This window comes from Raphanus sativus, chromosome 2 (genome assembly GCF_000801105.2).
Source record: "Raphanus sativus cultivar WK10039 chromosome 2, ASM80110v3, whole genome shotgun sequence".
NCBI lineage: Eukaryota > Viridiplantae > Streptophyta > Magnoliopsida > Brassicales > Brassicaceae > Raphanus > Raphanus sativus.
This window is the reverse complement of record NC_079512.1, coordinates 39,545,973-39,561,553: the sequence shown is the minus strand read 5'-3', so window position 1 is coordinate 39,561,553 and position 15,581 is coordinate 39,545,973. Positions and strand designations below refer to the sequence as shown.

At 33.6% G+C, this 15,581-nt stretch overlaps 4 protein-coding genes across 4 annotated transcripts; all 4 read right to left on the bottom strand.

The window, feature by feature from the left end:
- Positions 1–2,206: 2,206 nt before the first annotated feature.
- Positions 2,207–2,644, bottom strand: LOC108842657 (uncharacterized). The gene has a single exon (XM_018615638.2). The coding sequence runs from the start codon at positions 2,545–2,547 to the stop codon at positions 2,350–2,352; it is 198 nt and encodes a 65-aa protein (XP_018471140.1). The 5' UTR covers positions 2,548–2,644; the 3' UTR covers positions 2,207–2,349.
- A 4,863-nt stretch (positions 2,645–7,507) lies between these two features.
- LOC130508369 (serine/threonine-protein kinase SRK2E) lies at positions 7,508–10,290 on the bottom strand. The gene is made up of 11 exons (XM_057003839.1): positions 9,929–10,290; positions 9,637–9,837; positions 9,330–9,404; positions 9,132–9,233; positions 8,998–9,051; positions 8,811–8,903; positions 8,594–8,686; positions 8,403–8,507; positions 8,168–8,266; positions 7,887–8,085; positions 7,508–7,802 (listed from the first exon to the last, which is right to left on the bottom strand). The coding sequence occupies exons 2-11, from the start codon at positions 9,805–9,807 to the stop codon at positions 7,705–7,707; spliced, it is 1,089 nt and encodes a 362-aa protein (XP_056859819.1). The 5' UTR covers positions 9,808–9,837; positions 9,929–10,290; the 3' UTR covers positions 7,508–7,704.
- Positions 10,291–10,889: 599 nt separating this feature from the next.
- On the bottom strand, positions 10,890–13,636 carry LOC130508367 (uncharacterized). The gene is made up of 8 exons (XM_057003838.1): positions 13,400–13,636; positions 13,014–13,322; positions 12,660–12,943; positions 12,385–12,513; positions 12,179–12,301; positions 11,731–11,838; positions 11,352–11,530; positions 10,890–11,260 (listed from the first exon to the last, which is right to left on the bottom strand). The coding sequence occupies exons 1-8, from the start codon at positions 13,533–13,535 to the stop codon at positions 11,137–11,139; spliced, it is 1,392 nt and encodes a 463-aa protein (XP_056859818.1). The 5' UTR covers positions 13,536–13,636; the 3' UTR covers positions 10,890–11,136.
- Positions 13,637–13,772: 136 nt separating this feature from the next.
- On the bottom strand, positions 13,773–15,347 carry LOC130508370 (uncharacterized). Its single transcript, XM_057003840.1, has 5 exons — positions 15,041–15,347; positions 14,675–14,871; positions 14,502–14,600; positions 14,199–14,250; positions 13,773–14,044 (listed from the first exon to the last, which is right to left on the bottom strand). The coding sequence occupies exons 1-5, from the start codon at positions 15,267–15,269 to the stop codon at positions 13,905–13,907; spliced, it is 717 nt and encodes a 238-aa protein (XP_056859820.1). The 5' UTR covers positions 15,270–15,347; the 3' UTR covers positions 13,773–13,904.
- Between the last annotated feature and the right edge of the window lie 234 nt (positions 15,348–15,581).

Here is a 15,581-nt window from a genome sequence, read left to right as displayed (position 1 = left end):
AAATTTATTCCACATTCAGGATCCACCTTGAAGTTTCTCACTTACTAACAAAAAGAATTGAGAAAATAGTTGAGATGCGAATTATGACCTTATTCTACAAACCAAACCTAAAAGTTATGTCACCCATGATAAGTCACTTATTTCTGCAGTTAAATTCAGCTCATCAGATGTGATAAATGGCTTCCTAAAAGGGAAAATAGTACTATACTTGTTATCAAAATTATAAAGGACCCTGCATGGATAATACCGTTTCTTGTTTTCATGTCAAACTGTATTCGCCCCGTTTCTCATCCATGTTCAGTATCATTAATTTATTGCCCCAAGCACCCTACTTCTTGTCGATTTGTAGATATGGATGGCTCGCGTCTATTTCATTTTTCTTTGTCAACCGTCTATATCATTATTTATCCTTAACTAAACTATAAGACGAAATTATTATATATGTGCTAAAAAGAACAATTATTATTTTACATAATACAATATATTTCTTCTAGACCGAAAGACTAACACCCTGTTAGAAATCGGTTTTGATTCTCGCATTACATTTAGTTTGACCTACTTAGCCAAGGAATTGATTGGCAACACTTGGTCTTTTAATACAACAACTTAATGAGGCTTCATGATCATGTCTTTATTTCAAGTTTTCAACAATTATTCTCAGAAAATATGAACAAAAATATTTAATTGATAGCGACAGAAGAGTTTCTATTATTGTGATCAGCCACCTAATTCATTAATGTGATTTGTTCGTGTTGCGTGACTTGCAATTGCATGCGTCTTAATTTATAAGACCATATATGTTTTGTTTAAATAACACAATATGTTCTGTCAATATCGAACGGTGACTTTGTGTAAGAAAAGTTTCAAATTGTACAGTGACGCATTGATTCGTGTACAAACTGAAACTAGTATACCTTTACTAGTGTAAAAGTTTAATTTCTAGTAAGATCACGAGTTCGATTTTCAGCGGTGGAAAGATGAATATGCCGTGACAACCGTCATCAGCCGTGACAGCCTTTGGCCCCATACCACACATGATGTTCTTTATTTTTTGGTAGTTCACAATCTTTTTTTTTATCAAAGATAGTTCACAATCTTTAAACCTCGAGCTAGCACGTTGTATTTAACGTCTTTGTTTCATTAATTAAAGCTCTAACAAGTTCTGTGAAAGTCCTTGTTTTGTAACCGTACCTTACAAAGTTAAACACTCCGATATAAAGTTTAGAATTTCGCAATATATATATATATATATATATATTTTTTTTTTTATATAGAGATGTTCTGGCCCCACAGAAATGGTATACACTAGTCACATGTTGCCATATATCGGTCTTCTGTCCCTGACGATACCAAAATGTTAATTTTCCAGTAACCGGTATTCAAATCCACGTGACGGAACTCACAGTTGTAAACCTTTTACCAACTGAGCTAGAAGTCCAGATTAATTTCGCAATTATTGATCAAGAAAATATATAAATATAATATATATTTATGTATTTTAATCATAGGAGTTGCTTAAACTGCCATACAAGGTTTTACTTAATACTACATGTTTAGTAGCTTAAAATAATAATTTGTACTTCTATCCAAAAAGAAAAAAAAATTATATTTTCTCACGGTGAAATAATAATTGATATTTGATAGTAGAAGGTCGATAAAAACTATTTTATGATAAGAGTTTCCTTTTATGATAATGAAAGAAGTACAGGTAAATACATAAGAAATAGTATTTATAAAAATTGTAGAGCTTCAAATGAGACATTTCTGTGTGAAATAACTAAGAGAAATACCTCATTAATAATTCTACTCTGCTAACGTTTCCTACTTACTCGTGGTGGATAATACATTTAACGATATAACGAGCCATCACAAAAAATTTATATTAAGATTCTCTTTAGTTCCTCAACTATGTAAAAGAGTCCATGTTCCAAGCCAGATCCCAAGGCACCTCCTAAGACTAATCAAACTTTTGATACTAATAATTAATTGAATAACTTGTCCTGAAGTACTTAAATATCATTATTAAGAGAAAAAAATATATCATATTAGGGGTTGTTTCCGCTGCACGTCTTCTTCTTCAACCAAAAGTTTCTGTTGTTGTTCCTCTTAAACTCTTTTCAACCAATTTGCGAACTTGATTACTATATGTATCGCTCAAATTGTTTGCTAAATATAATCTTAATAAATGCGGACCATGAATGAAGAATAACTCGAGAGAAGTGCAAATCTTATTGAACAAAATAATTAAAGAGTTACAAGAATCAACAAAAACTACATCGAAGAGTTAACCACGACAAAAGGTGGGAGAATGAAGGTAAATGATTTCATAAAAAGTACAAAAATAGATTTTCAAGGGAGAAATCCAAAGATGAATTGAGAAGGGTAAAAAGGGGCATTTCCCTGGCGGAGGAGAGGTGGATGAGGCAGAGGAGTACGGTGGTTGAGGTGTTGCCGCCAGGCAATCTGGATGGTTTCAGCCACCACTACGACAAACTCCACACCTATCCTCATAAGCTCTATACACATCTCTATCCTTTTTATCATCATGATTCTCTTCTTTTCTCTAGTAAGTACTGTTTTCTGCAACTCTCTCTCACTTTATCTTCTTTGTATTTATATCAGCAAACTTCAGATGCACCCTCTCATAAAAAATTCCAAAGCGTTAATAATTAATTGTTTCTCTTGATAGGGACTAATAAAATAGAAAATAGAATGAAAAGCTTTTACCGCGAAACAATAAGATATAGATAACAAATGGTTATTGACAAAAAAAAAAGATAACAAATGGTTATAATTGGTGTTCTATTCTTTAAATTATTTTTACAAACTTCTTTAAGAAATGAAGAGAAATTTTTTACTCTCTAATGAAATTTTGTTTACTCCAGTAGTAATAATTCAAAAAAAAATTGAAAAAACAAAAGACAGAAAATATACATTGACATCCGGAAAATTAAGGTAATAAGACGAACTCCAACGGGAGAATCTAGAAGAGATCCTTAACATTTAAAATAAATGAAAAATTAACAAAATTAAGAGAGAAAGTAAAATTCCAAGTCTAACACCAATTTAGAACTGTTAAAAAACTCCAAAGTACAGGTGTTAATCAGATATATATTTTTTCAACAGATTGTAAAAAACAAAAACAATTATAATATTATAACTTTTTTAGAAACTCGAGGTGGTATTAACCAATAATGGTGTCTTAAGACTATTTCTAATAGGACAATAAAACACCAAATTTGATTGTAGTTTTATCTCTAATGGGACACTAAAAATGACACAATCTCACCAAATTTGGTGTAGAGTTAATTCATTACACCAAATATTTTATATACATATTTTATTATATTTCAATAGTATATTTCAATTATTATTAATTAGTTTAAATTTGTTTCAATTACTATTATTAATCAGTTCAAATTTTAACTAATATTTTATTATTTATATTTTTAAATTATGTTTACATAATTAAAATATTTTTATTTTATTTTCAAGTAAAAAAATCACTAAGCTATTATTATCATTTTTATGTTATAAAAAGTAAAATATCATAAAACTTTTATATTTTATTTTATTTTGAAATAAGAAATCACTATATTATTATTATCATTTATTTCATTTTAAAATATTGATCATAATTTTTATTTAAATTATATTTAATACTATTAAATTCACAAAACTTTAAAATAAATTTGTTTTTTTATTTTATAATATAGTTAACCTGCATTACTAACTAATACAAATTTTATTAAAATAAATATATTGTTTTGTTATGTATTTTTCATAATTACTGTTTTGTAGTTGTTAATATAGTATTTTATATAAAATAAATACATGTATAAAATATTGTTAAACCAAAAAATATAAATATAAATAAATTTATAAACATATAAATTACAAAAATTTAATAAACATAATATCAAAGTGTGATAAAAATTATTTATCAATTTCAAATAATAAATAAAATTTATTAGAATAGAAAACATCAAATAATATATAATATTATTTTTGGTGTAATATTTGGTGTTATGGTTGGAGATGAGGAAAAAATTTTGACACCAAAACATCAAATTTGGTGTAATTTTGACATCAAATTTGATGTCATGGTTGAAGATGCTCTAAGCTCTAATTCCCCTCTATTTATATTTTTTTTTTTTGAAAAATGGCTATTCCACCATTTTTTCTTCTCTGTAATTTTATTTTTAAGAAGAGTAATTCTATTATACACTAATACTATCAGAAAAAGTTACTCTATTAGTTATTCTATTTTATTATTAAGAAAAAATAAAGTGACATTGGAATACTCTAATGGTTGCCTTTACTTTTAACTCTGAAAATAGAATACTCTAAAATAGAAGAGAGATTTGATTCAATGGTTACCTCTATTTTCTATTCTAAAAAAATATTCCAAGTATATTCCTTTTCTATTTTTTTATTAATTTAATATCCAATTCTTAATGTTTAAAATATTAAAAAAATACTTATATATTTTATTTTATAACAATCTACTACCACAATTACATCATTTATACAGCAAAATGATTATTTTAAAATTAAAATGTTATTATAATATATAAGTATAGGAAAATGATATATTAAATATAGTATTATAGATGTAAAGTTATACTATATAATTTTATTTTGGTCAAAGATAAAATATATAAAAATAAGGGATCATACTGTACAGAATAATTTCACTCTAAAATAGAATAAAAAACATTATTATTCTATATTTGGTGCAATGCATAGCACACGGTTGGAATTATTTTTACTCTATATTTAGTGTTTAAAAAATATAATACCAAAAAAAATATAATACCATTTGGGTTGTTCAGAAAGTAGGACTAGTGTAGTACTAGCATAATCGTATTTTTGAAGAGTACATTAGCTTTAAATAGAGCTCATAATCATATCGTATTATTAGATCGACTTTGTACTGTCTGTAAATGAACATTTGGGTTGTCGGATCAGATTTGTATGACTCGTGTATGCATTGAATATTTATTTACTACAAATTAGATAGTCCCCTTGGCTTTTCCAAATATTCTCTGTGTTCAAACTGTTCGCCCATGTGTGTTGTGATGAAATGAATTAAGGAAGTCCATTCACATTCAAAAGAGAATAATAACAAAAGAGATGCGATATAATAAGATTTTGAAAATGTGTTAGTTTTTTTTTACATAAAAATGTGTTAGTTGAATGAGACGAAATTTCATTAGATGTTACCAAAATATAGAATATACATTAAAATTTTATTTTTCATTTTGGTAAAATAAAAGTTAGTCGGGTCGTGCGTCTCTTGGACGCTCCCAAAGGTTCAACCCACTAGGCACGCCGCACGCGCTCTCTTTAAACGACCGACAGTATAGTGAGATTGTGTGTGCACTTGGATTATCATACGATTCATACCCTAATAATTGTCTTTCTATATTTTCAGTATCGTTTTAGCTTCTTTCTTTTCTGATCGTCTACTATTTCTTTTAATTTGTAAGTTCTAAATACTGATTTTAATTCGTTAAGCATATGATTCAAATAAGTGAGTTGGACAAAATATTCAACTAAATGTTTCAGATGTAACGTCTACATATGTTAACGAACTTGGAATCCATTTAAAATGTGAAGCTCCTCAAAAAATGCAACTCCAACATATTAATTGAAAGTTAAAAGAAAAAAATCAACAACATTGATTGATTGTTATATGTTAGCTAAAACTCCACTTTAAGTCTTTAACTTATCAAGAGTGTGACGTGATCGGGGTTATGTCTCCATTAGCTTGTCTTTAATCATTATCGTATGGACACACTACAGACAATTGCTACGAAACGGCACGTCGAATCTTCATCCTCATAATAGAGACCCCTTCCCCCACATTGGGTCGAGTAAGCCACGCCATAAATTAGTCCTTTTCATACAAGTCTTTATAAATTATTGATACTATTTGATTTTTATATATATCAACATCCGAAAGGAATAGAATAACAGTTTACATGATTAAACTTTGTTTACCATTGTATAAACGTGTTATATATAAACAAAATATGTGAATATGAATATATGATAAGGCTTGGTTTCCTATTTTATCATGATCTAGAAAAGCATATCTTGAAGAAACGCTAAAATTTAAGATATAAATAAAGATGAGTTCAACAAAACGAGGAAAGACTTACAAGCACCCAGTGATAGATAACATGTCACGAGAAAGAAATCGTAATATCAAGGAGGAATTCCATTTAGATAATGTTACAATAACAAGAGGCAGTGAGACATTGTTTCACATAGGTCAATACATGCTTCAATCGTTTAAATAAAAACGATGTAACCGTTTGTTTCCTTCCTTAAATTTATAGTTTAATATTAGAGCTTGATTAATATATAGCATGATTATGCTGCATATATAAAAAGATCGTTTCCATTAATAATCAATTTGGTTTTACTCATCGAGTCACTATTTAAAAACAAAATAATAATTTATAATTATTTCAAAACTATTTAGAAAAAGGGGAAGCTGCACGAGTAAGCATCTAATTTTGAATCCAAAAAGCATATATTAAAGGTCAATTACCGTACGTCGTTCTGAATTGATTGCTCTACATTTAAGCGAGTTTAGGAAAAAGATTGGTGAAAAAGATGAAAACATCGTCACAACTCCATGTCCCAGCTATTTACTCCAGAATGTGAAGTAGACATTCTAATCTATTTTGTTATTTGATCCTGGAAATGCCTCGCATATTATTTCTTTGACTTGATTATCATATTTTTTCTCCAAGCTTATATAAGCTTAAATCCGTTTATTTTTGTTTTTAACCGGACATCGTGGTCTGGTGGTAAAGGAACTTCGGCTGAGGTGTCTGTCATCACGAGTTCGAACTCCAGTCACAACAGATTTAACATGGTTTCCATTTGACCTCCAAAATTTTTCTTGCTAATTCCGACTGAACGCGGTGGAATAATCGGATTAAGTGAAAGATCCGGATATCTGGATTATCAAAAAAAAAAATAGACTATCGGTTTTACTATTCCTAGCTGTTTTCGAAAATCTTAGTTGTAACCTAATATTAAAAAAAATCAACTTACTCAATTTTAATTTCATATCTAATTTCAGCTTAAATATTTATCTATTTTTCAATGTAAGTTAGCTTAAGTTTGGTCTTATTACCCTTGCTAATAGACTAAAACAGGCTTCAGTTTTTTTCTTCTCGATGCCAGGTAAGTTAAAAGAAGAAAAAAAACTCTGAACGGTTAATATTTTTAACATATGTAATTACTGTAGAGACCTACCCACATTTGATTGGTTTAAAAGCATAAAATAGGTTCAAAATGTTAGAAAAAAAAGATTTGGAACAAAACCCAATATATAAAGAAGAGAGAGGACCACCTTACCATTCAGCAAAGGTAATAGAAAAGCGACAAGTAGTAGACATTGAAGAGCAACATATAGTGCCTTCTATCTTATCTTTTTAAATCAAGTTGTTTTCTTAACGTTTTCTGTCGGTAGATACAATACTGATTGATGTAATGAAACTTTTTTTTTTCATTTCAAATATAGAGAAACACTAATATTTTTTTTGGGAGGGGGTCTCTTTTGCATGTCAAATATTCAAACTGTGACCACTGTGACAAAGTTAGGGCCACGTACAACATAGCAAACAAGTACACATTGTTATTCTTGTTCATGTTTGTATCAGAAACCATAGCGAGACCGCATCACATTGCGTACACAATCTCTCCGCTACTGTCGATGTCAAGATCATCCAAGTCACTCTCAAGATCTTCCTCCATATCCTCATCTATATCCAAGCTTCCTGTTGTGTCTCATCGTTGAGAACTTAAAGATAAACAAGAAAATTGAATTAAGTTTTTCTTATTTTTGTATTGTGTTGTTTCACCTGTGAGATAATGGTTTAGACTCTGAGTGCCTGCTGGAGGAACTGTTGCTTCTGCAACGATCTGCATGATCTCTTCGATGCTTTGACCCGGTTGATCCGATTCATCAAACTGGCTATTCATTGTGTCATCATTCATGATATCTGCCGGTAGATTCTTAAGAAACCATTCATGGTTCCTTATCTCAGGAATTGATATCCTCTACAAGAAACCAAACCAAGAGAATATCTAAACAAAAAAAACACATACAAAACGTAGCTTACAAGGTTCTCTGTGCAAATACCTTAGCAGGATCAGCAACGAATATTCTGGAGATCAAGTGGCGACATTCAGGAGATATGTGAACATAATCAGGAATAGCGTACTGGACATTCAAGATTCTCTGAGAAAGCAACATAACATAATCTTTAGCTATATAATATATATATATATATACACACATATATATATTTTTAAAAAAAACTTAGCTATATATACACTGGAAGAGGAGTTTTTTTTTCAACTAACAGCTCCCTTACATGTATAGTTTTCCTGAAATTCTTAGGCTCTTCGGGATCTTCGAAAGGATATGCTCCAACAAGCATAACATACAAAGTTACCCCACAAGACCAAACATCTGCAACCTGATGAGGTATGATGCATTTGACCAGGTCAAAACAACAATGTATCAAGATGGTTTGATTGTATAATAATATGGTGTTAGTATTACCTTGCCATCATATTCTTTCTTTAGCAAAACCTCGGGAGCGATATAAGCAGGGGTTCCAACTGTTGATTTTGGCTGCGAATGTAACACCGAGGACTGAAAAAAACAAAAAGGAAAAGAAGAGCATGCACAAAGAGTTATTGTAAGACAGAATCTACCAAAACTTTATACATGAAAGATAGTAATATTTGTGTATAAATGTTTTGACAGAAAAAAATACCTTGGAATAACCAAAATCACATATCTTTAGACGAGGTGCAGGGCTACCATCTAGTAACGTGTTCTCTAGCTTCAAATCTCTGTGACATACTTGCTACAATATCAAAATGAATAACATGACATGAGAGCTATTGTTGATTTTTTTTTTTTACAGAGGATCTAAAACAAAGTTTTTTTCTCTCATTTACCATAGCATGACAGTAACTAACTCCTGAAATGAGCTGCTGGAAGAAAAACCTCGCCTACGCGGTGACAACCGATTTATATTCAATTAAATCTCAACATGAGAAGAGAAACTTTATACTCTTAAAGGAAACAAAACCTCGTCTTCGCTGAAACGGCCTGCATTGCAGATACGCTCAAAGAGTTCTCCTCCAGCTGCGTATTCCATAACAATGGCCAAATGTGTTGGTGTTAATACTACCTGAAAACCATTTAAAATATGTAAATAGGAGACAAGAAAAATTCTCCTTGTGATTTTATTTTAACTTTTAAAGAGAGAGAGAGTTGAAGACAAAACCTCTTTGAATCTAACGATATTGGGATGTTTTAAGGACCTGTGGTTAATTATCTCCCTTTTTACATTTTCATCTATCTGTAAAAGAAAAAAAAATCAAACAAGTCTCCGCCCATTAATATCATGTTGAAATCCATAGGATGATGTAACAAATATGTTGAAGATTTTTCTATTTTAGCATCGATGATCATAACAACAACTAACCCTTCCTTCATTTACACCAAGCCACCAAAACACATCTCTTATTGGATGGATGATGAATTCAAAAAACAAAACTAGAGTTGTGGAAGATTAGAGAAGAGACACTGACCTTCTCACCTCTCTCGATGTATTTGACAGCAACAAGCTCGTTACTCTGCTTGTCTCTCATCAATCTTGCAACTCCAAAGTTTCCGGAGCCAATATCTTTGACGAGCTCGTACCTATCGCTGTCGTGCATGATCGGCAAATCCATTGGCCCACTTACTGCTGGTCGATCCATGTTTTGTTTTCCCTTTCCTCTGTCTCTTTGCTAGTTCAGTTTGTGTCAGTTGAAGATCAGAGAAGGTTTCTGGGAGATATACTCAACATTACTTACTGTACATCTGAAGAAATGAGCTAACCTGACGTGGAGGAATTTGAGCCGTTGAGGTTGAGAAAGAGTAGTAGGTGATGATGATGATGAAGTTTATGGCCTTATGGGTGTGGGAAAGAGACTTTTTGAGACCCGTGAAATCTCTAACCAACAACAACAAGTGGGTTTCTTGAGATCTTTTGTTTGATCGCTGTCTGTCTTTAATGTTTTAAATTCCCAAGATGATTATGAAGAAGAAAAAAGGTTCGTGATGATGAACTAAGTTTCTCTCTCTATCAGCTCTCGTTAAAAGCAGCCCTCTGTTCTGTCTAAACCACAGCTTGAAGGAAAGATATACAGCAACAAGGCAGCAGAAAGACAAAACAGAGTTTTCACAATTCCTGAATTGTTGGAATCTTATTTGTTAAAAATATGTGAGGTGGTCCGATGATTAGTACTATTAAGAGTGAAAAAAATATTTTATAACACAATATATAGCACTAATGGTTATAAATATGATGATAGTAATAATCTGTAAAAAATATATAATGAATAAAAATGTAAAGTTTAAATATTTCTATTTCTTTTTTCTTTTCGTTGAATTTGCACCTACTTAACCAATGAAAAAATACGATCTTTAATTTAACAGCGTAACTATTTATAGATTAGTACAAGTTTTGTATAAACCTGAAGCTTATCTGATGACACTCGCATTAACAACCTTATATATTCATGGAAGCCGCTATTATTGGACACCTCCCTATGTATTCTGAGGTCAATATGTCTCCCAATGTATTTTAATCTAAATTTAGAAAACACTTTCCTCTTCGGTATATAAAAAGTATTTTCGCACATAAAAAGAAGAAAATAAAATAATCAAGGTTACCACAATTGTCGAGATATTGTTGGCTTTTGTGCCCGATCTCCACCTAAAAGCAGAAGCCGATAGAGATGCATTCATGACAGGCCCATTCCCCCTAATATTATAATAGTGTGAATGGGTCTCCACATGACGCAATATTTTTTTAATCTTATAAAACATATCTCCGTACATAATAATTCCGAATACACTCTTCTAGAGAGAAGGAGGTTGGTGACAGCATACAAGAGACTTTAACAAAACAAGAAAAGTAGAGCACAAAAAAAAAATGTTCCCATTTTACTACATGATCAGCTATTCCAACAATGCAATCGACGCAAAAGTTTTAAGTTGGAAACTTGGAATGCTTCCTACCCAATTTGAATGTAGCATAGGCCTTAGCTATTGTAGTTATCAAGGCCAAGGTCTCTCAGTGCATCAGTTGCAGAGGCTCTGCATATCTCATTGTTGGCCTTAGCATTCCTTATCAGCTTCTCAATTCCATTGGCAAGCAGGATTTTTCTGTAATGTGTTGATCTGATCAGAGTTTGTGCCATATATGTGTACTGCTGGGATGAAAAAAAACAACTTAGGAGAGAGAACTTCTTTTTACCTGTTCTCTGCATTTCTCACAGCAATGTTCCGTATCATGTTGCAAGCGTTTCTCTGCATTTGAGCCGCTGCTGGGAACCTCTTCATAGCTTGGATTGCCAGATCACCAGCTCCAGCTTCTATAGCACTGGCTGCGTGGTCTGGTGATCTCAGACAGATTATAGAGATTATCGACATGACCTGAACAAACCAGCAACAAGGATTATGCACCCATTAAAACTCTTCACTCGAATAACGTTCTTATCTATTCTAGTCTAACACTGCCATAGACCTGACCCCTAGTCACACGCATCTTCACTAGACAGGAAAATTGAAATTGTCGTTGCATAAATTTTGTGATGAAACATAATGTTGTAAGACGGTTTTCTTGGTTTACTTACCTCTTGTATGACTAGAGGATCATCCGAGAACCGTTGTGCGAGTTTGATTAACTTGTCTAGACCCCGCTTCTCAACTATGGTACTCTTGTTAGAGTCACTTCCTGCCAACTAGAGAATCAAAGTACACATTCAGACAAACATTTTTCACGCGTGATTACAATAACAATCTACATACGTAATTCTAGACTTTGGAAAATAAATAAATAAAATCGAAAACATGCATTAAAAACCCCTCTGATACTGGACATGGAAAACAGGAACATACACGACTGTCTAATAGTGGTGGGAAAAAAACTTAAAACTCTGAAATTTATAGCAGAACCATCATCAACAATTGAAAGGCGTTCAATACTAATATACTATAGAGGCAGCTTGCAGGACTATGAACAATTAAAGGCGTTCAAGATTATAGAGGCACGTTGTAGAACAGTTTAGAAGCTACACACACCTTGGACAAGAGGGAACAGCATGTCTTCGCAGCAGTCTTGTTGCCTTGTTCACCACTATCATCAATACATCGAAGAAGTGTGTCTATTCCACCACTTTCAGCAATAGATTTACATATTTCATCCTGTTATGTATTTGCAGTGAGGAATTTACAGTGACTAACCAGTTAAAATGTCATGAAAGAAAAATTTGTGCTAGGAAACTTACGTTTACAGCGATTGATTTTAACGCAATACTTGCCGATACCAAGCTATCGGAGCCAATCCCTGCCTGTAATGCTTCAGTGAGGGCCTTTGCAATACCTAATTTGGCAAAAGTCCGGGCATAGCCATAAACCTAGAACATTTGAAAGCAGGAACGAAAAACTTGAATTGAGTTCTCAAAGCATGTTGAAGAAGAAGCACCTATTAGCTATTTTAAAAAATGTAATAAAGACAAACATTTTTCTAGTTGTTTGCTAAGTGCTGTAGAGAGATGCTTACTTGGGAAGCAACCACACGGTTGTCGTCTGGGGTCAAAAGAACACGAATGGCATCATACAAAGCTCTAATCGTGGTTTTACTCTCCCGATTCAGCACTTTCAGGATAAGTTCATCGACCTTCAGCTCCATGAATAGCTCTTTCACAACTTCGTTACCAGTCGCTGCAGCAGCAACAACAGCAAAACCAGCATCTAAAGAATCGGAATCCGAGCTGGAGTCTCTCAAGAGATCCACTACAATCCTCGGTCCAGAAGCATTCCTGAACGCCTCTGTGCTCTGAATGTCTGCAATTAGATAAAACTCATTGATCAACACCAGAAAAAAAAAGACTAATTCAAGAACGTTAAGTCATACCATGGATCAAAACAGCCAAAGCTTGCAAACACGGAACAACAATGGAATCACTTCTAGTGCCTATCTTGATTTTGGAACAAATCGAGCATGTTATCAGCTCCACGGCGCCATGTTTCGTAGCAATCGCCACGTTCCCTGACTCTTGACCGCTGCTACAAAGCTCGTTGAGCTTGACTAACAAACTCGAAATCTCATCCAAATCCTCGTCTCGAAGTAGAGTAACAGTGTCGAGCTCTTTGAGCCTATCTAAACACGCGATCACAGGGTTGTCCCTGACGCTACTTTCTCCTGGAACACAAGTAATGATCCCTGTAGTATAGCACATACACTTAGATTAAATCCCAGTTCGAGAGCCACATAGATCAAGCAAAAGAGAGGTTACGGACCGGAGAGATCGACGCCTTGGAGCTTGAGTGTGTGGAGAGCGTCTTCGAGAGCTTCGGAAGGTTCCATTCCTAGATCTTCCACGTTTTCCCTTACGAGATCGTCGAATGCCTCCTGAGATATTGCACGGGTAGCCATTCTCCCTTGCTCGGTTGCTCCGCCGCTACGATTCGTCGGTTAATATATAAAATCGGCGTTTAGATGGAGAGATCGGGGAAAAATATTTGATTCAAATTTGTGTTTGGGAGTAGAAATGGTGTTGTGTCAAACGACGCCGTTCTAGCGTCTCGAGAATCTTGGAACGACAACGTTTTAATCGTCACTACACCACTGTTTTTTATTTTTATTTTTTCTGAAATGTTTGATAGTAGTATATACTTAAATATGATTTGCATATGGACAGTAAAACTACACATGACTCATGGTTTTCTATGATCTACCAAACCTATCCACAATGAACAAATGTTTGCTTCTTCACATGTTTATACATTCGTTCGTTTGTTCTCTCTATTCTGGTTCAACTTCTGCAGCTGCAACATGCCTAACCCGCTGAGCAAGACGTCTCCTCCTGTATACCCCCACCAAGCGCAGAATCAAGATCATTGCTATAGCTCCGTACTCGAACACCGTTACTATTCTGAACCCTCCTGTACAAAAAAACGGGGAACATCAATATTGGAAAGAGGTCTTGAAGTCGCATGAACTTCAGTTCTAATCACGCAATCTCAAATTGATATCAGGGTTCCAAATGATTCTTGCAGAGGCATGCACTGTGAATCTCAATCTTGTGAGGCAACTTACCCGTTGGGATGAAGTTAAACTCGGAGGCAGTGTAAAGGGTACTCATCAACATCTGCAACACCAGAAGAAATTTAGTTTCTCATCCTTCGATAGTAGAATAGATACAAAGTTGTTACTCCTACAATAATCACAATCACAGAGTTTATTAAGCTGTGTAGTCTTGTTTTGGTCATTAGTACAAACAACGAGTAACAACAAGACTAAGTGGGTAGATATAATAATAACTAAATACTAAACCAGGAAAAGTAAACGTCAGATATATGACTGCAAACAAGATGGAAACCAAGGTAGAATGTTCTTAACTGCAAAGATGCGAACTTCGCTAAAATACAGGCTGTTCGTATCTGGATCCATTATGTGCCACACCATTCTCTTCATTAGCAAAGGTAGCTCCTTCACCTTCTGAAACATTTTGAAACGATTTTGTCAAGCCAAACACTCAAGCGATTTAAAAAAAGAGAGTATTAATTAAATACCTGAACAAAACCAGTAAAACCTCCAACAAAGAGACGGTTATACCTACGGATCTTAGCAAGAACCTCCTTCACCTCCGGCTCTTGGCGCTGCTGCAAGGACGCGTCCGGTGTCAGCTTAGTGATGTGACGAACACACATGGGACACTTGCAAGGCGTAGATACTGCAGCATAGTTCCAGTACTGCAAGATGCAGCTTCCTGTATATGTAATATAACACAACAACAATAATTAACTAATCAACAAACTGCACCCACATATATATTAGATAATCAATTCATAGGACACAAGCGAGAGATACATCAATGTAAAGACGAAATTGGCTCAGAAAAAAAAATTTATAAGAAGTTAAAAGATCAAAGACTTAACCGCAATACCAATGGCCACAATCCCCTCGACACGGAACCGTAAAGGAGCCGAAGCAGATCGGGCAACAATCATCCTCTGGAGGCGTCTCGCTCCCTCTCTTCCTCTCTCCCCCATTATTATCCCTTTCAATCTTCCTCTCCTCTGCGGTCACGACCGCCTCCTCCTCCGGATCGTTTCGACCAAGAGTTTCCGTCGCCGTGGCGTTTACCTCGTCGGTTATCACCTCCATTGTTTGCTTCTCTATACTCTTTCTCTCTATCGTTTCGTCGCTTTCTTGGAAGATTCCTGTGTTTATTTACGAACCGAGTAAATTATTGAATTTACCAACAGCTTTAAAGATAGAAGTTTCAAAGCGTGTTCAGAGTCAAATGACGGATTTACCCTTGGAATGGAAGGTAAGAGCATCTGCAATCGTGTATTGCCATGGCTCGATTTCCAATTCCAACTTTTGATTATTTTATTAGTTTTTTGTTTTTTTTCGTTTAATTAAAAAAAAAAAAAAAAAAAAAGTAAAAGTAAGCTAATCATGCCACGAAACGTG

Bases quoted from the DNA above. Each gene is read 5' to 3' on its own strand.
- LOC108842657 (XM_018615638.2), bottom strand. From the start codon at position 2,547: ATGATGATAAAAAGGATAGAGATGTGTATAGAGCTTATGAGGATAGGT.
- LOC130508370 (XM_057003840.1), bottom strand. From the start codon at position 15,269: ATGGAGGTGATAACCGACGAGGTAAACGCCACGGCGACGGAAACTCTT. The intron at 14,872-15,040 runs GTTAAGTCTTTG...TTACATATACAG, and splicing joins TTGTGGCCATTGGTATTGCG to GAAGCTGCATCTTGCAGTAC. The intron at 14,045-14,198 runs GTAAGTTGCCTC...TTTTTTGTACAG, and splicing joins GTTTAACTTCATCCCAACGG to GAGGGTTCAGAATAGTAACG.
- LOC130508369 (XM_057003839.1), bottom strand. From the start codon at position 9,807: ATGGATCGACCAGCAGTAAGTGGGCCAATGGATTTGCCGATCATGCAC. The intron at 9,052-9,131 runs GTTTTGTTTCCT...GTCACCGCGTAG, and splicing joins GCCGTTTCAGCGAAGACGAG to GCGAGGTTTTTCTTCCAGCA. The intron at 8,508-8,593 runs GTAATACTAACA...ATACCTCATCAG, and splicing joins AGAAAGAATATGATGGCAAG to GTTGCAGATGTTTGGTCTTG.
- LOC130508367 (XM_057003838.1), bottom strand. From the start codon at position 13,535: ATGGCTACCCGTGCAATATCTCAGGAGGCATTCGACGATCTCGTAAGG. The intron at 12,514-12,659 runs GTAAGCATCTCT...CAAATGTTCTAG, and splicing joins ACCGTGTGGTTGCTTCCCAA to GTTTATGGCTATGCCCGGAC. The intron at 11,531-11,730 runs GTAAGTAAACCA...TGGTTTGTTCAG, and splicing joins ATCCTCTAGTCATACAAGAG to GTCATGTCGATAATCTCTAT.